Source organism: Helicoverpa armigera, chromosome 12, assembly GCF_030705265.1.
Source record: "Helicoverpa armigera isolate CAAS_96S chromosome 12, ASM3070526v1, whole genome shotgun sequence".
Taxonomy (NCBI): Eukaryota; Metazoa; Arthropoda; class Insecta; order Lepidoptera; family Noctuidae; genus Helicoverpa; species Helicoverpa armigera.
The window spans coordinates 857041-878573 of record NC_087131.1 but is presented as its reverse complement, the minus strand read 5'-3'; the positions used below and the strand labels follow the sequence as shown (position 1 = coordinate 878573).

Genomic DNA, 21533 nt, shown 5'->3' with positions numbered 1-21533 from the left:
AAAATATCATTTCAGATCACGTAAATCAACAGTGTTCTCACGACATTTTCCACTATCACCTCTATTAATCCTACTTTTATTACCAACAGGTAATAAACTATGCAACATCTATCCGTGTATGTACCTACTGTTGCAATTTTCTCACTCATATTTCACGTTACAAGTCATCAGTTTATTACAGAGCTATAAAACTGCAGGTTAATTAGTATATAATTACTTTAATATTACATTATGTGCAAATTACCACATTCTATGTTTGGATGGGTGATCATAAATTATTCTCTTAGCTGTCAAATGAAAAACTTTGTAAGAATGCAGTTTATGAGTTAGACATACTAAGGCCCAAGTTTACTATCAACTTAAACCTTAGTTTTCTTAAACAGCTGCTTACACAGCTGCTTAAACAGTTGCTTGCGATTGACAGTTGACAGATGTCAATTTTGTGTGCTGTCAAAATGGCATTTTTACACTGACCGACAGCAAATTGACAGTGACCGTGACAGCGAAGTGAGTAATTCAGTTGTCAGTGAATTGTCAACTGCACCAAAACGGTTTCAGAGTAAACATGTTGTATAACAGTTGTTTTAAGAAAAACGGGCGTTTAAGTAGACAGTGAACTTGGGCCCTAGTATGTTGTTAGAAGTAATCGTTAAATGATTACACGTTCCATAGAAATTATAATAGTTTATCCTGTATATGGTTACTGGTTGTTGTGCTTACCCAGTTGAGTGACAGCGTCCGTTACGGGTGTAATTACTAGTAATGACATTAGGAATAATCGTAGTGTTCTCATGAGTGGAAAATAAAATAAAAATATGTGTAAAAAATCCTGAACAGCATTTTAGAAAATATACCTACTAGAGATAATAAAGTGTATTCTAGATTTATGTAATGGAATAAAGGACACAAAAAGGTCGATTTTTGAGAGATTTGTCAAGTAAAGGAAAGTTGGCTGTTCAAATCTTGCATTCATATTTTTTTACAGTTCATATCCTTTTTTGAAATCCTTCAACTAACTTAGCACCCAATATACTTACACCTATATTATAAAAAAATAATCATTGAAAAATAAAATCATTTTCTTTTAAATATATTCCATCCTGCTGTTTCTGCAATCCATACTCTCAAGCATATCATCGGATCGGCCGTCCACCGCAACCGGCCGACTGTCTAAATGATATACTTTTGACAGGTCCGATACAGCTCAGATAACTCTGACAGCGGCAATCCGCTCACAATGCGAGCTGATAAAAACTAATGTATTGTCGCTAATGAAAGTAACTAGATATGCTTAGATGGAGATAATATATAGTCTGCGCAGAGTAACTGAGAAAGGATTCGGAAGAGATATTGTTGCAATTTGTACTCTTTTGTGTAGGATGGTCTTCAAAACTAACGAATGTGGTGAAAGTAACTTCCGATTTCAAATATTTTAGATACTCGGACTGAGTATTGGCCAGTGCTAGAGAAACACATATAATTAAATATGAATTGTTTAATTGATCTTCCCGGATTTTTGTGTGAATAAAATAACTCAGAAATTCTTACGAATGTTTTACCTTGATCTTAGTTGCTCTGAGTTATGGGATGATAGCGGCATTTTGGTTATTAAATTAAAAGTTGCATAATACGCATGTTGGTAGGCTTGATAGAATACGTTACATAAAAGGCAATGATAAAACACCAGATAACAAGCCTCACACAAGTTATTTAACCTTACAAGCATGTTCCCAACAATCATTTACAACTTAACATATCATAAGCTGTCAAATTAAAACACAGCTGTGTCCTACATATAAGTACAAAACCAACTTATTTTGAGCCCTACTAACACCCTGTACCAACTCTAACTCTTGGTAATAAAGACCATAATTCAGTAGCAAGAGATTCACAAGATGCAGAAAGTAATTTTGTAAATGCACGATACTAATATTATGAATTAATCAATCATGTAATAGATCAAAATGGTGCAGGAAGTGCTCAATAACGTTGACAATTTAAAGTAAACTGTAATGATATAATATTTCCATGCTGATCTAGATAAATGGGGCGAAGGAAATCATGTAGCTACATGCATTAGTTACGCATAAGTGGCGGCAGAATAAGAATCATGATTGAATAATAATGTGCATAAATTGTGTCACAATGCAACAATTCCTTAATAATAACATGAATGGGTGCTTCAATCTCTATTCAGATTTTAAGCATCATAATCATGATCATTCATCATAATAAATGATATGACAAAACGGGAAGAAACAATAGAAAATACTTTAATACTATCCGAAGTTTAACCTCATTTTCTTAAAAATTAGGGGATTTTTATAGGAATGACTTTTTAACCCCTACAACAATTGACAATTTGAGACAACATAAAGCAAATGATGACTTTTTGAACTTGAGCCCAATTCAGATTTTGCTATTTGGAGATAATGATTCTTATGGCTATTTTAACCAGAAAATCTTTAAATTAAGTCTATAACTACAAAACGCTTCAAGATATTCTGTCAAGACCATGAAAAAACTAAGATAACTGACTCCTTCAATCCCACACGTGACTACACTTCAAACTTTCCTCTACAAATAACATTATATATACCGCTTTGTTCCAAAGATTTTAAATTGAATAAGAAATAAATCTTGTCAATGTTTTTTATGCGATGCATTGACGGCGTCTTCGTGTCGGACGTCAGTCCGTCCATGGTTTATCTTAGTTTATTCGTCGGAATCACAAAAAATGTCACCATGACTAATAGGTATATTATACGTTTATATAATAAGGCACTGTTTTCTAATGAACTGCAAGATGGCGGATGCAGTTTCTTTGGTTAAATGAAAGTTTGAATTTTGTTTCGGTATAAGTAATATGGGCTTCACAGTTTTTTTAGATTTTAAAGTCATTTCCGACACAAGAATCTCACTTAATAAATGAATAGGCATTGTTTCATTGTGGTAAAGCTTCAGAGGTACGTCCGGTAGTAGTTTACGATAGGTCAAGTTTATCAAAGGTAACTCAAATGTAGGTCCACGCTATTTAATATTTGTTACCTTTTTGAGGAATGACAAGTAATATTTTCTGAGACTAATCATAATATCATCTATGTATGTATAATTGTATACTGTCCTTTTAATATTAGCAGATGTTTTCAACGTATCATAAACATGAACTTTTGCATTCGTAATACTATGTTGTGTGGATTAAGTAATTAACGATCATAGAGCAGTTAATTGATTAGTTTTCACCTTGTTGTGAAACCTTGTGTTTATGTTAATCAGTTTAAAAGCTTTAACTCATAAACTGGGAATTACCTAGGAAACGACACATTGTAAAGTGTACCAAGGACACCTTTATTTAATTTAATTAGTTAATAATATACACTGTTAACCATGGGGAAGGGTTAACTAGTGATGTGAAGAAAAATGTTAAATATTCTCAAAAAAATAACGATATTAAAGTACAGCATACAAATGAAGAAAGAAAACGTTGATTTGTGAAAGAGAAAAAGGAAATCAAGAGAGACCCAGAATTGGTCTGTTGTAGAAGACGAAGGGTGACTGAAATAAAAAAGGATGGATCTTTCAATCATTACGAGCATAACGACAGGTACCCCTATTCCATACCCTTGATAAGAGTAAATGAGTGATTTTAATTGCAATAAGGGCTAAATATGTATGTAGTCTAAATAGGTCAAGGTAATTTTGGTGTCATTGTAAAACCACTTATTTTCGTATATCCTTCGGAAAAAATTGAAAACCCATTTGGCAAAAAAATATGGGACAGTGGGAGTACACGAGTAACATCCCTTTAATTTGTCAAGTTAATTATTGTCGATCTAATATACTGATAATAATTGGAGAGTCCCTAAGCTTCGACGCTGTTAACCATTAACCTAATTACATGAAAATACTATGGAACTCCAATTTTGTCTTTAGTTGCAAAAACAACGTATTTGTGAGAGGACGCAGAAATAGTGGGTGTTGAAAAAATGGAGTAAGTACAGTTATTTCCGTTGAAGAAATTTTTGATGCACATTTATTTTAATAATTGCAAATTGTTTGTTGTTGCGTATTGTGTTTTAATTAAATGTTATTTAGAATTATTCGTAGAATTGTATTTTGGGTTGTAAGGTCTGCTTGTCCTTTGCATGTACAATTTGAAACAAAAAGTGATGTTCCATAATTTACCTACTGTGAACTAAAATTTCAAAAGATCGAGTCAGTGCTAAATAAGTACTTTCTAGTCTAAAAAAACGATTTACTAATAGACATATGGGCGTGGTAAACCAACACACATCGCTCGTTCTATTCTATAAATAAGGTTAAATAATAAAACCATTTCAATTCCAGGGAAGAAGGTAATGAAGTGGTAATTGTTAAAAACGTTTACGGCGATGTGTGCATTCGGAAGAAAGCTCGAAGAAAACGTCAGAAAATATTAGTGCAAGAGCTGTTATACGATTATGCGAACAATACTACTCTGCACGGCCTTCCTTACATCACTAGGAGAGGTCTTACCAATGTTGAGAAGTAAGTTTTCTGTTGTTTTGATACTCAGGCTCTTTCTAAAAGTGATACAGTTAAACACGTAGGATAGAGTTGAAGCTTTGATTTTTGTCGTAGATTCATAGGACTCTCGTGATATCTTACTTTTATTAATTCTAACTCTTTATTATATAGTTTTAACTATATTTGAGTCAACTGCTATTTGATTCATCAAAAGCTCATCTGTACTTACATTTTCATGTTTTTATTTTATGCTGATGTAGTTAATTCTTGGTTCAATTATTTTCAATGTTAATTGTGCTTTATATTATAGAGGATTGATACTTTCTATATTTTCAGAGTATTTTGGTTCATCACATTTATTGCCAGTATAGCGTTGTGCCTGTATTTGATCAGTAAGGTGTGGGTCAAATGGCAGACCAGCCCTGTCATAGTCACCTTCAGCGAACAAATGGTTCCCGTTAGCATGGTAAGAATATTTTTTAATTAAATACTAACTTATAGCACCCAATATTTTGCCACCAGTGTTCTAAGTAATTGTCTGTCTTCACTTCATAATCTTGAGAGCTGCAATATTTCTCCAAGTTTGTCACATTTGCTGGCTTATATAGATTTTCAAAAATAGTTTAGGATTTATGTTTAATATTACAGGTACCATTTCCATCAGTAACATTATGTCCACAGTCTAAAGTCAAAGTATCAGCATACAACTTTACTGATGAAAAAATAAAACTGGATGCTTTTTTGGAGACCAAGCCACTGAATGAAACTCTTAATGCTACGTAAGTTTCAATAGCTCATGGTTTGGTTCTCTATTTTATAATTGTGGAATTATTTATAATAAATGTATTTAAATTTTAGGATGCGAGCACGCTTCGCCAAATTTGATGCGCTCTTCCAAATTTGTGATAAAACATTTTTATACAATGAATTCGATTTGACTGAAGTTTACCCAACTACTCGTGCAGATGCTTCTATGGTCAAATATATGTTTGAAGTAAGATTTTCTTTTAATACTAGAAGTTCAGTTAGTTAGACAATAATAATTCCCAAAGTTAGTAAGGATTTAACAGAATGGAGTGTTTTATTTAGTGCAAATGATTGTGTGGGATGTCTATAACTTATTTGTGGCCTTTTTTTTTCATCATAAAATATTTCAAACTTCTCTGATTGAGCCATGCTTATTTGTAGTTTTCTTATTTTTCCTTCCCAACCTCCTTCTTTAATCGCCGTATCAGCCTAATTAGTAAAATAGTAGTCACTATTATATTTTTTTATTTTCAGGCAGCTCCCAACTTTAACGACATTTTTGAGTACTGTAAATTTGCCGGGGACTACGTCAGTTGTCGGGAACTTTTTGACAAAGTTCTGACGAGAGAGGGAATTTGCTACAATTTAAATTCTCTAGCGGCTGATGAAATATTTCGAAATCGAAAGTAAGTATTCTTTATGGTTCATACTGTAGTAGGTATCCTCGTCAAACGCATTGCCAACGTGGCCAACATCGGCCTTGCACGTATTATTATAGCTCTTGTTTATCCAGAGGAATAATCAAGTCTTAGAAGCCTATAGGGACTAGCTTAAATACGGCAGACAAGACATTGACTTTTCTGACACTGCACCGTGTCCCCGAATACATTTAATAGTAATAAACAATTTTCTTAGCTTACAGAGGGACTATAAATATTCGTACGCAAGAAGGAAAAGCAATGGATGGTCCATGGAGTACGGTTACGATTTTGTAATAAATTCATCATTTTATCCAATTCCAGGATCGGTAAAACTTTGTTTTTCTATTTATCTATACTAATATTATAAAGCTGAAGAGTTTGTTTGTTTGTGTGAACGCGCTAATCTCAGGAACTACTGGTCCGATTTGAAAATTTCTTTCAGTGTTAGAAAGCCCATTTATCGAGAAAGCCTATAGACTACTTTTTATCCCGGTACGGGAAGTAGTTTCCACGGGATGCGGGTGAAACCGCTGGCAGAAGCTAGTGTTATAATATTTATAAAACAGGAAATATTCCTGGTTGATAGCAACTGAAACTTCGCAATAATTGAAATAGACTTTAGATATATGTAAGTGGCCGTAAAAATGTGAAATCATTTTAGGTTTTATTCCCAAAACTATACTTTTGGACCCACTTCGTAGATTTAAATCATATTTTCTATTAATGGGTACTTTTAATTTGAAGCTTTGTGTGTCATAATTTTTGCTTGTTCTCCATAGGAAGGGATTGCCGCCCCTATCGTAGAAGCTGTGTTAAAGTCATCATCACTTGAAAGAGATCAGTTGTGCAACGTCATCAACTCCGGCTTCAGAGTAAGCTAACATTCACTCTCATCATCAAACTTTCATTATCCCACTAGAGAGAATAGGCCTCTTCTCATACGAAGTTCTGTCATTGAATGGTGTCCAAGATATTCTCGGAAATAAGATACAAATTAAAAAAATCTTGTATTGGTCCTAACTCGAATTGACCCCCGCACTCATTCTTAGATGCAGGTGCTTTATTCACTACTAATTGTTAATGGGTATGATTTAAGCTGTCACCAATTTAATTCATTTTGTGTTTCTTAAATAATAGGGTTTGCCCTCAAAATAGTAGATTTGTCACCAAAATGTATCACCAAACAATATAAAATCAATTCCACAATAAATTACCGAAAATCATGGAGATATGGGGTCAAGTACCAAATAAATGGTTTTGTATGTATTATAATAGGTTTGTCCTAATAGTATTTAAGCAAACTAATTTAAAGAGATCACCAATAAATCATATATTATATCACTAGAAAATTTCATGAAGGTCTAGCGCTGGTTTTGAAGGATTTTGAAGGGCGCCCTTTTTCTTTTCTGGCCGATAAGTAAATGTTTTGCCTCTGGTGGGGGGTTGGCCAGCTTTAAGCGTATGGCTTATCCGATAATATGCTTGCACATATAATTTTTCACATCGCGCATCGTATGATCGTACCTACAACCAACCTACAACCCATTAGTTGAGGCCCGAAAAGCGCCAATTTGTCTCCCTTCCCTTCCTCTTCCCTTTGAACATATTTTCATTAAAATCATAAACTGATGTATTAAATTGGTAACGAATACATTATTTTAATAACTGAACGAAATAAAATGGAACTACTATATTGGCGACAAAATAACAAATAAAAAGGAGTCGCAGTCAGGGACCGACTAATCGATTTATTTGGTGACAGATCTACCATTTTGAGCACCAAGCTATTATTTAAGTAATAAAACTATTATTATAAGAACGAAGTTTATATTCATGTAATGCACTACAATTTTATTGGTAATCCATCTCATATTTTACACATTATATTAACAATTATTTGGTAATTCATACCTGGGAACACTCTTTGTTTTCTGAGAACGAAAATATTTCGTGGCGATAGATCTATTTATTAGGTGATACAACTTGATGACAAATATAAATTTTGGTGACAAAAAATATAGTTCCCATTGTGAATCGAGTCTCATATTACCATTAATATTTTCTTCCTCATCATTATCGTTTGTAATTCAATACTTAGAATACTTTTTTTTCTCGAAAATTTCTTCTATTTAGCATCTCTCTTTGCATCTCCATAGAATCTAGTGTCATCCTTTGCTTCTTCCAGGTTTATATTCAGCACCCATCAGATGTGCCACAGACGTCTCTATATTACTATGCTGTGTTACACAATCAGGTGTCATCTATGGCAATAAGTTTCGACGTACTGAATACTTCAGAATCTTTACGTGGTTATGATCCTGAAGTGTAAGTTTTTTATTTAATAAACCAGCTAGCTATTTCATAGTAACTTCGTTCTTATTATTGGCCAGCATCATTTTTGTTCTCCAGCTAAAGATTATTTGATTTTTTAAGAATTTAAAGATTTTTTTTATGGACAAGTCATCATGGGCATTTCTTGCTAAAGCATCATGTAGTACTAAATACTCCTTCTATTTCAAACCCATTTTTATTTTATCCTACGAGTTCCCATTGTTATGATTTGATATGTTTCAGACGTCAGTGCTATTTCCCGGATGAACGGTACTTAAAATATTTTAAAATCTACTCATCCAAGAACTGCAGGATGGAATGTCTGGCCAATATAACGTTTAACCTATGTCAATGCGTAGAATTCTACATGCCCTGTAAGTGTGCAAACGAATTGAGACCTTATTTTTAACCATCATAAAGTTTAAATTGTCAAATAAATCTTTCAGATTCAAGCAGCAATAAGATTTGCACTGGAGATGATGATGATTGTATTGGGATAGCAAGAGGTAACTATTTTGTGAACATTTTCATCTGCATTATATTAATATAAACTAAAGACTTGATCACATTGATCTTTCAGGTGAAATGTTGAAACAAGAATCGATTCGGGGCAATTTTACATGTCACTGTCTGCCTTCTTGCAACAGCGTGGACTATAACGCTGAAATTCTGAAGACAGATTTTAAACTGAAGAAATTCATTAATATAGTTAAGAAACTTCGGAATTATTCTGATGACAGCTTCAACAAGTGAGTATGAGGAATCACATTTTGTCGTTGAATGTAAGTGCAGTCATTTGTAGTGAAAAGCAACAGACCGTCTTCGATCAAGCAATCGAAAGAAGGTCTATTATTAAAAAAGTTTTAAATTGGTCTACTGTTCTCAATGCGTGACTGCTATGTTTGGCTTGGGTCTGATTCCCGGATCGGTCTTAAACAAAGTGACTGTTCTCAAGATGAGCAAACAATCGGGACCCTGTCTTGATTAAATGTTACATTATTTAAATACTTCTTTTTTAGAGTTTTTTCATTCGAAATATTGTAATTGATGATCGCTTTCTTCTGTCTTTCAGTATCAATTTGTCTAAAATAGAGATGTACTTCATGAAGCCTAGGTTTCTATCAATGAGGCGGTCGGAGTTGTTCGGAGTCACCGACTTTCTCGCGAACTGCGGAGGTCTTTTGGGTCTATTCTTAGGGTTCTCATTCCTAAGCCTCGTGGAGATCATCTATTTTCTTTCTTTGAGGTAATGTATATTAACATTCTAAGGGGTATTTTTTTATTTCTCCATCTTTTATGTCCCCTAATGCCTGTAGCACACCTCCGCTGCGAAACCCAAAGGGTTGACGCCGTTGTTCGCCAGTTGTCCGCCAGGGCGGAGATGTAGACGGCGCCTAAGCAAATGAGCGAAATCATGTTAGAAAGAGACAACGTCATAGTCAGTTTTGTACGTTAGAGCAGGGAATTTCGCTATTGTTTCACCGCCCAACAACTCACAACACACAGCGAAACTATGGCGGTTTCGCCCGTTGGGTTTCGCAGCGGAGGTGTGCTACAGGCATAAAAGGTCTAAAACTGCTTAACCAATTTGAAAATTCTTTTACTGTTAGGAAACCATCCACCTAACATGGGATATGCTTAAGTAAGGGGCAATATTCACAAGGAACAGTAAAACGTGAATTAATTGGCATCAAAGCTGATTAACTGAAGATATTATTTACTTTTGAAAATATTTCTGGATACGATAATAATAAGTTAAAATAACTTTTTCATTTCAGACTATGCTGTACGCTGAAGAAGGATCTAGAAGAAGAAAAAGCGAAAGCCAATTTAGAACAAGAGTATGAAATAGAAAAATATTAGTTTTATTTTCAATGTTAACTTTTAACGTTTTAATGTTAAACGTCACTTCAAGTTACAATCACATACTTTTATATCATTTAATAAAACCTCGTATTTTAATATGAACATGACAATTGTTAAGAATAAATTCCTTATATGTAGACATTTTTTTTATATTTAATTTCAAATGACATTTAGATAAATAAGACCCATATACCTCTAAATAAAGATCTTCAAATAATTTTTAGACTAAACTTTGAGTTAGAGTTGAGCATTGAGCAACTGTACCAATATTAGCACAAACAGGACGCTGCTGGTTCGACTCCCGCTCCGGATCAAAGACGCGATTTATGCGCGCGCGCCGTCGGATTACATCAATTTATGGCGCGCTAACGAACGCACGTGCTCTTATTATAAGTACATTGATCTCGATATTCAATTGCAGTGTGAAAAGAGATTTTTCGTTTTATTTTGCGTAGATAATTAAAATAGGTACATTTAACTAGAAGTTAAATAAATAAAGCAATACCTACAAAAATATTCCAATATAAGTTTTTAAACCTAATGTTATAACAATCGAGTTTAAAGGCCCAATAGTTAGACAGCTGGCCCAGTAGTTGGCTGACAGAACAGTTTCTAAGGAAAACCAGCCAATGATTCCAATAAGAATACGCCTGATACCCATTCAAATTGAAATAAATCACCCTTCACCAGTGACATGATTCACGAGAAAGCAACCATTACAAAAGAACGAAATACCTCTTATTAATGTACCACTACTAACACAAAACAATAAACACGAACATTAACGAATATCCAAACATCTTGTCTTGTACGTAAAACGAAACACTTGAAAGATCAAAGGGTGCGCCCGCGCAGGAAACGCGCAATCGTCTATCAGTGATACAGAGTCGCCTTTCAGAACCACTTGAGGGTTAAGTGAGGCAAAAAATGACGTCATAGATTCTGTATTGTATCAGGGCAGGGTTAGATTAGTCACCAGAAGCGGTTTAGTGTTAAAGAAACTCTGACATGTTGAGGCAAATGGTGAAGACATATTGGAAGCAAGAAATTGATGCTCCCAATCCACTTATGTGAGTGGAATCTACTTTGGCGCTTTTTTGAAAAGTTAGCACAGTTTTGGGATGTCGGCACTCATCTCCGTGTAAGTGCATAGAAAGCGGAAGTGGAAACTTAATGATTACCAATCTGAAAAAAGTATTGAAGAAGTAATCTTTTGAATGCGCAAGTGAAACTGTAGTAATATATTGCTTGATTCTAATAAGACATTTATCATTGAACTATCTGTTCTCGCGACTTCGTACTTACGCTTCCCAAAATACTCCTTGCGGTAGATAGATAAAACTCCCTATCTATCTCCAAGGTGTCAACTAGCCATATCACAATTTTCAGCTCAAACATTCCAGTTATTTTAGCTTAACAAACAAAAACACAATCTGCATTCAAAATAAGTAAGGATGCGCAAAAAACATCACACAAACCGCCTCACACAACCAAAAAACCTAAATTAGTCCTAAGACACGATTATAATTGGCGTCGCGAGTCAGCTACCATATAATTAGCGACCAATTCTGCCGGTACCCCTGCGGCTAAAGGATAATGTAGGCCCATGGAGAACAAAATGACTAGCGGAGGCGCCATAGCAGAAAACCTTCTAAGACTGTAGCGCGCCAAAATGCGGGTGTGCAGGTGACGAGGAACGTTACTGTCTTCGCCCTTATACACGCCTTCTTTTGACCCTACCATTTTTGAAATACCTAAAATCGTTAACAGATGTCTTAAAGAACGCCTCGCTAGGTCACCTGTAACTGATCGTTTTGGTCATGCCCAAAGTACGTATTTGAGCTAGAAGAAGGCGCCTAGCCTACCTGCATTACGGCATCTCCGCTCATCTTTCCTTACTCCGTGTATAAGGCACATTTTGGTCCGGTGGCTATTATGGCGTTTGTTGGGTTAATGGGTAATCAAAAAATAGCCTGTAAGTGGCTCAGTCTTTGTTCCGCTTGCCCATTGTAATTGGTTAAGGTTGGGTTGTATGGATTGGTTGATTTTTGCTTTAAAGGTGTTATGATTTTACTTGACGGAGGTAAAAATAAAAAGGACTAATCATTTTTAAAGGAGAAATATTTAAAAAATACGCAGTTCAACAGACCAACACAACACGTAGACATATAATAAGCACCTAAATTCCGTAATTTTCAATTATTTAAAATTCCACCAAAAACATTATATGATTTGCCCTTGTGAAAGTCTTGAAGCCCCAATTTGACTTTTACGTCAAGTTTTAAATATAAGCATATTTTTAATTTAAACGCCTTCTCCATGTAAACCTCCTCTACTCATCCTCCTTACTTCGCTATATGATTAATTTTTTACCTCAAGTTTTTGCATCAATTCAGTTAAAATTACTGATGATTCGGATCTCCAACATAAAGATGATTGATTACTGCCTAGCTCGGAGTAATGAGAGGCCAGCGGTGGATGAAATGTCTTTGTTTGATCAAGTCATGAGTACTTTAGCGTGTATGAGAGATTGCCTTGAATATGTACGAAGAATATTAAGGATATACACTTTTATGTGGATGACTTTATTTGAGGATGATAAAGTGTTTAGGTATCGGCGGAATTTGAATTGAGTTGAAGAGGAAGTAAAAAATTGCAGTATCATGTTGTGTGCCCTGAATGAACTTTTCTCAGACCGCTTCTATTAATTTGAAATCATTTACGTTTTTTTAAAAGGACTTTTTTGTGGGAAGTCATCAAACGAAATCCCCACCCGCTTTGGATGCAGAAGAAGGAACTATCAGACTGTTATTGACTAAATCCTATTTTTGTTCCTTCTTCAGTCCTTAAGAACTATCCTAGGACCAAGGTAACTCTTTCGAATAAAATAACCAAACAGTTGCGATTATAATTATGTATCTTTGTCATTGCCTAGTCTGGCCTACATTTCATAGAATAGCAATATCCTCTCCAAAAATAACATACAGGTAGGACCTAACACAAATATCCTGTCCCACTTCCAAATCCATGTCACCGACCTATTACTAAACCTATTTACGTAGGTATCTCACTAGTACAAAAGGCATTATAGAGCACATCTCCTATTCACCCGCCCTCAGACTTGAAGGACCTTTGTGTATGGACGCCATTGTATGTCTAATGCGTTCTATTTCTGCTGAAACTGTACACCTTGGCTGTCAATTGTGGGAGCTGCTTTTGTGATGCAGGAATGACGTTAGTTATAAGATTATTTTTCTTGAAGACGTTGTTGGGACTTTTGTGCTCTTGTTTTAGCCGAGGTGACCACATAAGCAATTATGATCTCAAAGTAATAAATGAAAGTGTTACAAAATTTAATTACTTCAATAGGTAGGTACTCAGGATAATTTACAGTATAAATCAAGACGAGTATCTATGTGCAAGCAAAGATGTCAAAAGTTTTCCCCTGTTCGGATAATTCATTACATAAAAGATTTTGTAAGCATTTTTTAACCAGTTTTCCGTGTAGAATTAATATTTAGCATAGTAAGTTAATTGTTTTATAGAAAGATGATTTATCCATCAATGCGTAATATTATTACTGAAGCAGATTATTACATCGACAGAATTTCAACTGTCAAACACACGGTGGAGTGTTTACACTGCGGCAGTCACTTGAGCGAGTCAACTCGACCGCTGCGCTCGGTAGCGAGTGTTTTGTTTACTCTGCTGTGCCAACAGTCGTGGAGAGCAAGTGAATAATTGTGCGCTATTGTTCGGGGCTTAGGGATTTTCTGTTTTTTATCGATAAATCTACTATGACTTTATTTCCATATTTGAATAAGTATAAAACATGTATTTATATTTTATTAGAATGAAAACTGTCATCCTTAAAAAAGAAAAAGATACTTATATTGCTTTTCATATTTAAGTAACCTAGCATTTTCGTATTACTTATGTATGCATATATTTTGTCAAGAAAGTCAAGCTAATTGGTTACAATTACTACAGGTACCTATACCTACCACCTATACCTACGTATTTTAAAAAGTGAACATATCAATATTAACTTTAAAAGTTTTTCGATAACTATCTATGAAACCAAATTCCTGACTCCATCTCTAAACCATAACCAACACAAACACTTGATGGTGAGCATAGTTTTGTATGATCGATGATCGGAACGAGACTCGCGTTCAGTTAATCGTGTTTACGCACTCAACACTCGATATTGACATTTTAAAAATCTGCGGGTGGCCAGCTACTGTTTGCTTTTTACCTATGATTTGAACGCTCCTTCAAATTTAAACGTGTTTATTTTTAACGCCCAATTTAATTTGAGCGTTACGCTTCCCACATAAAGTTGCTTTTACATTCAAATTCTTTGTTAGAACAAAGATCTCTTAAGTCACGCGTGGGCTTATTTGGTGAAACAATAACTTACGTAAATACTAAGAAATAATATTGAGACTTGTAAGTATAATTAAGGAACCACAAAATGCTTTCAAGTAAAACGGTAAACATATTGTGTTGCGGACACTGGCAGCCGTATTAAATGCTACTTGTCGTAAATTAACTTTATTTACAACGTTTTAAAATGTGTTTTAACGTTAAACGACTTAATTATGACTCGAAAAATAATTCTCAAACATTCGTTGGTTATTAAAACATGGTTTGTTGGTAGGGTGACTAATTGCACGACGCTTTTAGGAACTGTCCCATTAATAAAGTAGCTGATGACGATGATAAAATTGGTTTATTGCCTAATGTAAATTAGTTGCTTTCAAATGACTGTAATTATTTGAGCGTGCATTTTAATTAAATGCTTATTGAAACGTTACTTTAAAGTGTGTTTAGGAAATGACGTTGGTTTAATCGAGGTTAGTTTTTGTGTCATTGCTAAAACTATGTAATTACTAAAATAAACTTAATGTATTAAACCTTATTTGTGCTTCCCGATAAATAGCTTTATGCAAGGATATCCAGTACATAAATGAAAGGTGTATAATTAATATTCAAATCCTTTCACATTTTGATATTTACTTTGATTGATCTCAAAAAAAACACGTTGGGAACTTTTGATGCATACGCAAAAGTAATTATGCAAAAATGTAACAAAAAACAATAAGCAGCTTTTAGAATTCATCGAGCCATAAAATAAGGCCCAGTTAACCCTTCCTGTGCAGTCGGCTAAAGAGAGGTGTACCCACTTTGACATGTGACATGATTAATGTACAGGAAATAAGTACCACTATAATTATACATAATTGTATGTTCAATAAAGCTCGCTATTTTGCTTGTTGATGTCAAGAATTATTTATCGCGTTTAATATGCATGAGAGGTTATGCGTTGTTCGTGTAAAAAAGGATGAAGGTCGGAGTTAAGTATTTTTATTTTTTTGAGCATGTAAGTACCTAAGTATTTTATTTTGTGTTAATTTTGTTCTATTTTTTACAATATTAGTAGGTAATTAATTTTTCCATTATTAAATAGGTTGTAGTTTAAACTTTTATTAGTAAAGCAAGACAGAGTAAAGGTAAATATTTTTACATTTTAAATATTCAATAAAAATATATTCTCAGAGATGGTGTAAAAGGAAATTCATGTCTTTTGCTTATTTTTTCCACAACCTTTTTTAGATGCAGTCAAAGTGTAGTATTTTTTTTTTTAAATTAAGAATTGCAGTAGTATAAAATTTTGCATTTCATGCCGATTGTTGAGTAGTAGCCATATTATGACAAGTGTGAATGGTCACCATAAAGAATTGTAATTATAATAAATTGAGTAATTTACTGCGGCGTTAATAACTTAATAACATAAGTGGTCACGCCATTCTTGCCTTCTGTTAAAGACTGACTACATTATTTTTAAAATTACAAAGTTTTTTATTAAAATCTTACTTTAAATTAAATATCAAAATTATATTTTTGGTAGGATGATAATTATTTAAAATATTAGCTCACAAAATAAAGCTACTTACAAAATGGATCAAAAATAAAATAGACACAAGTGTCGAGGCAAAAAAAGTCTCTAAAATTAATTAAGCATCATTGACACCCTAGCGGGCGCCTTTTTCTCTGAGATCAATTAAAAATCACAAAATTTCTCAAAGATAACACTTACAAAAGAGGCCTTAAAAGATAAGTTCGAGTTTTATAATTAAAAAGGCTCTCAAAGCGCCGTCTTTATCTTAAATTTTAAGTAACAGTTTTATCGAAATGTCGACACATGCTTGGACGGCGGCGCTTTGTCGATACCGATAAGTTTTATCGATAAAAAATGATGTCGACCACATTATTTTGGGAATTAACTACCGGAGTTCGCGTTTTTATGCGTATAACGGATTTCTAAGTGTAAAAATAATTGCTATCGATTGCGGATATTTTGGGAAGTATAATTAGTTTATGCAATTAGGGTTGGTAATTAAATCTGTATCACACAGTTTATTTCAATAATAAGTGTCTACACTTATTATCTACTTGGTTTTCTGTTCTATTTATGAATTATGAAACTGATTTGCAAAGCTTACCATACCTTATCTGATCCAACAGATAAACTGTGTATACAGTTTTGTTGGACATTTTATATTTTTTATAATGTAAAATGTACCTTCTAAGCAATAAATAAATAAAAAAAAAAAACGAAAATAACTGAAGAAACTAAAACAAAGTCGTGTTAGTTAGAGTTAAACTTCAAAATGGTTGTACCGTTTTGGCTGAAAATTAGGGGAGAGGTAGCTTAGATCCAAAAGAAGGACACAGGATAGGATTTTTTGACGGCGATCCGGCTACGAAAAGCAGGACGCGAGTGAAACAGCGAAAAAACGGCTTGACAGACAAAACAGGGAATAAAATCAACCGTTCTTAATTTTTACAATCTACATAAAGAAAGGATTCTATCCTAAATAGAAAGCAACAATACTTTCACATTAGCGTCAATATCAATGAGTGTTACATTTAAACCAGCTTGCTGTAGCCTGCAGGAATCATTTAGCATCCTGACTGCAGTCTGTTTTATGTGCATGTAGGATTGTAGTTACGTTACTATGTAAGTTGGAACAGAAGGTTGATGCTGTAGTAACTTCCAAATATTATTCAGTTGTTTAGCAGGTCATTTACACAGATTGGAATAATGTGGATTTTTTAATTCTGTAAATGGAAATGTATACTGAAATTACAAAGCTCAGGAGTTTGTTAGCTTGGTCAAGCTAATCTCGTGAACAAATAGTCTGATTTGAAAAATCGACGGAAGTTAGTATAACTTATTTTATTGGATGTTTGTTTGTATTCTAAAAGCTCGAAAACTACTGAACCCATTTTAAAAATTATTACACTGTTGCGAAGCTACACTATCCGCAAGTGACATACGCTAAAATTTAAACAGGCACAAGAAGATTTTCCTTCAGGACGCTGATGAAACTGTCAGAAACAACTAGTTGTTGAATAACTATAGGTGTCCAATTTCATAAAAAAAATGTACTAAACCTTCTACCACATACCTTTACGAGTACAAAACACATGTACCAACAAGTTTGAAGTCTTAACTCACTTACTTCCTACACTGCACACAGCTGATATGTTCGCGCTTTCATTGTAAAGGGGGTGAGCAGGCAGGTGATAGTGCTCATCGAATTAACGTGTAAGGTGTGACTGAACTTCAACTGTTTTATTATAGTGTAAGGTTTTACGATTGTTTTTGGAGGTATCGATAGGTATTTTAAAAGGTAGTTGTGCTGTCAAAATAGAGTGGCCATTTTATTAATTTCATTTAAATTTATTTATTTTTTAGTTTTTTTTATTACATACCTCATCATCCTCCGAGCCTTTTTCCCAACTATGTTCGGTCGGCTTCCAGTCTAACCGGACATATTATTACATACCTGTAAAACAGATAAATACAGTTATTAGAGAGATTTTACATAAGGTATATCTTTGGTACATAACTACAGTCTCATTCATCTTATTCAAATTAAGAATCACTCCTGAATCAAAAATCGTTTTATAATAACCAGCTAACCAGAAAGGGAGAAAATATTAAACAAATGTTTAAATGTTACCTTTTTACAATAACGAACTTAAATCACAAAGTTTTCCAACCTTTCTAATACAAAAACCCAACAATCTACCCTCCGTTATAAAACCATTCCACCTGACTAGTTTCTTTTAAAAAATCTGCCTTAAAAGGACATAAATCAACCCGTTTCCCGCTACATGGATACATTAAACCCACGGTGTTTATTATTATAAAAAAACATCGCATATTAAGTTCTACGCGTCCTCTCGCTAAAGCTGTCTATCTTCGTCACATATGATTGATATCACTTTTTCACTCACCACATATTGTGCGAAAATCGTTTGTATTCGCCCTAAGTGGCAGAACCACCCCATTAAACTTTCAACCTAATTTTCATTGCTTTAAAGTTGAAATTCTTTTGTATGTAATGTGACTTTGAATCCAAAACATGGGCAAAGAAAATTGTGTCTTAATAGGTGGAATATAAGGTTAGTTTTAAAATAATTGGGGGTTGTCTAAGGGGTCGTTTGCCGCGTACTTAGCACACAATGAAACGCATGTTGGAGCGTTTTTGCAGTATTGATGGATAGGCGTCTACCGCTAATATTAAATTGATCATTTAGATACGCAGAGAAAACATTGTAATTGGATACAATTATGAGTGTTTAATTATGTGGGCTTTGGAATAAATAGAACGCAGTGAAGCATTAACATTGAATAAAATAATTGAATTATATATTATCTAAAAGATATGTGTCTATTACTTTTTCAGATATGTACCACTCTATAATCTAAAGGTAGTTCTACTCTACTGTAAATTAAACTTATGAGTTCCAAAAGTCTTTTTTTTTCAAGTTTTCTGCTAGCATCAAATAAAGTATTCTTTTACATAAATGATGTCCTCACATTTAAACATCCTCAAAATCTATAAACAGACATTACAATTCCATGTGCAACCTCCAATATTTCAGTATATCCATTTGCAAAATAATGCCCATCGCATACTGAGACAAAAACTGGCGCGTAAGTACTTACGCATCACACGACGCGATGACACGCATCATCAAGCAGAGAAAAACGATTGACGCGCGGTTTGTATCTTAAGATTGGTAAAAATATGTTGGTCGGAATATCATGAAAAGTTTAAGGTAAAAATACTTTCTTTTCAATTAGACTAAAAATATGCTTTTCTTAAACGTCCAAATAAAACAATAAAGGAGAAAAAAACGCGACTGGCAGATCACTTTATGTGTATCTGATCTTATAATGGTTAAAAATATAACACTAGCTTAAGCCTGCCGTTTCACCTGCGTCCTGTAGCCGAATGGTGACAAAAGCTACATCCTTCTCCCGGGTCTAAGCTGCCTCTCCCCCTCTAATTTTCAGCTTAATCAATCCAGTCAGGATACATATATATCAAATATCTAATTTAATGAAATAGTACTAATCGATTTATATGCAAAAAATATCCAAACTACAGTTCACATTATAATTCCCATCACATAGTGGTATCGAAAATAAATGCTCATCGCACACTGGCACAAAAACCAGCCGCGAGCCGGACGCATCACCCAGCGCGATGACATACGCCGACACCACAGAAAAACGTTTGACGCGAACTTCATACTGAAGAATGAGATATTGAACTTAAAGGCTTGAAATTGTACCTGATAATTTTTGTTATGTTGGGAGGATGTAAGATTAACACATGTTTGTAGGTAAATACTCACAAAAATGAATTACATTATTTTTTACTGACTTTCCAAAAAGAAGGTCTCGATCCAGCTGATATTGCTGATTTTGAAAAACTTTAAAGTACCTTTTGATATTAGTAGTTTCATAATGAACGTAATGGATTTAGCTTGATTACTAACAAAAAAAGCTAGTTTACATTTTGCATCAATCCAAGCGCTTACAGCTAAGTAACGCACAAAGCTTCACGGAACTTTGACATACGCACTGCGCTGCGCTGTCAGGTACCGCTGAAAGAAATGTATGAAGTGATGGAAATGCTGCCAATCAAGTAGGTATAACGTATGTCACATGTGGTGTGGTTGTAAAAAAGATCAATTTGGACACTAAAGCTGTGGATGTGGCTTTTGAATTAAACCATGAAGTGAATAACCTAATGAAATTAAAATGACCTTAATTTAGCAGAAGCTAAGTTTGATTATAGCTTTTGATTTTCAGATCAACACGATATACATATGAATAAATTGGCCAGAGCTTTTCGACCCATAAAGTGAATAAACGAAATTGCAGATGCCAAAATAGGAGATGAAAATAGATCATACAATTCTAAAGGGGTCTACACACCAAAGCCGCTGACCCGGCGGCACAGCCCGGCGGCACGACAGCCGCGGCATGTGGTGTTCTAGTAATTGTCAAATACTCTATGAAAGCCGGCGGCATGATTGTACAAAATACGGCCGGCGGGTTGGGCCGCCGGGCTGTGCCGCCGGCATCAGGGGCTTTGGTGTGTAGACACCTTGAGATAAGAACTACCACCACCTGTCCATCTAATTTAAATCTATTTTGCACAAAATAAGTACTATTCAACAAAAACCATTTCATCAATCCCCACAATAGAATTATAACCCTACAATGCGGGCGGTCTAATTAGAGTTGCATTTACCTGGGGCTATGCAATATGCATGCAATGATTTGCATCGCCGTCCGATGACTGAGACGAATCGCATCAATCAATACGAGAGCCATTGTGAAGCTGATGATTTGAATATTTTGATGACGAGGACCTATTTTAGGGTTAGATGTATGCAGTTTGTTTGTGGTCAATGAATGAGTGATTGGCAGTTTGATGGTGTGTTCCTTATGTTATTTGTAACTAAACTAAGTTTCATCAACCAGAAGTTCCTGGCTCTTAATGATACTTTCCTGTCTCCAAAAATCATTGTCATTAGCTTCAATTGATTCCAATATTTACGTGGATTTTGGTAAAATTATTGTTTAATAGAAAAATAAGTAGTATCCAAACATTTGGAGCCGCCTCATTCAGATGGAAATTAAATTTTAAAATTCTATTGACGAGAACAAACCGCCACTGTTTATACTTTATTTTGGAAACAAACTTATATTTTAAACGGGAGTAAGACAATAGAATTGTGCATCACATAAATCTCTCAACTTTCCCGACGTCGGATGATTAAGATTGACAAAAGAAACGGTTTCTGCTAGAGAAATTCACGAATTCCACCATCTATGGCCACCGAAATTCCCGAGAATCGATTTAGCGGTAAAAGAAGTGCCGCCCGAATAAATAATAGGACAAAACACGTCGGAAATATTCGCGGATACCGCCGACAGGCTTGCCGCCACGTCCAAAAATGTCAACTTCGCGATCCAAACTCTTCATGGGTGGAGAACGGCAA

General features: G+C 34.5%; 1 protein-coding gene across 1 annotated transcript; it reads left to right on the top strand.

The window, feature by feature from the left end:
• The first annotated feature begins 3802 nt into the window (after positions 1-3802).
• LOC110379330 (pickpocket protein 28) lies at positions 3803-10273 on the top strand. The gene is made up of 14 exons (XM_064037296.1): positions 3803-3991; positions 4348-4527; positions 4843-4972; positions 5155-5285; positions 5365-5500; positions 5788-5939; positions 6169-6280; positions 6734-6826; positions 8140-8279; positions 8529-8659; positions 8732-8791; positions 8866-9034; positions 9358-9531; positions 10064-10273. The coding sequence occupies exons 1-14, from the start codon at positions 3987-3989 to the stop codon at positions 10146-10148; spliced, it is 1698 nt and encodes a 565-aa protein (XP_063893366.1). The 5' UTR covers positions 3803-3986; the 3' UTR covers positions 10149-10273.
• Positions 10274-21533: the final 11260 nt, after the last annotated feature.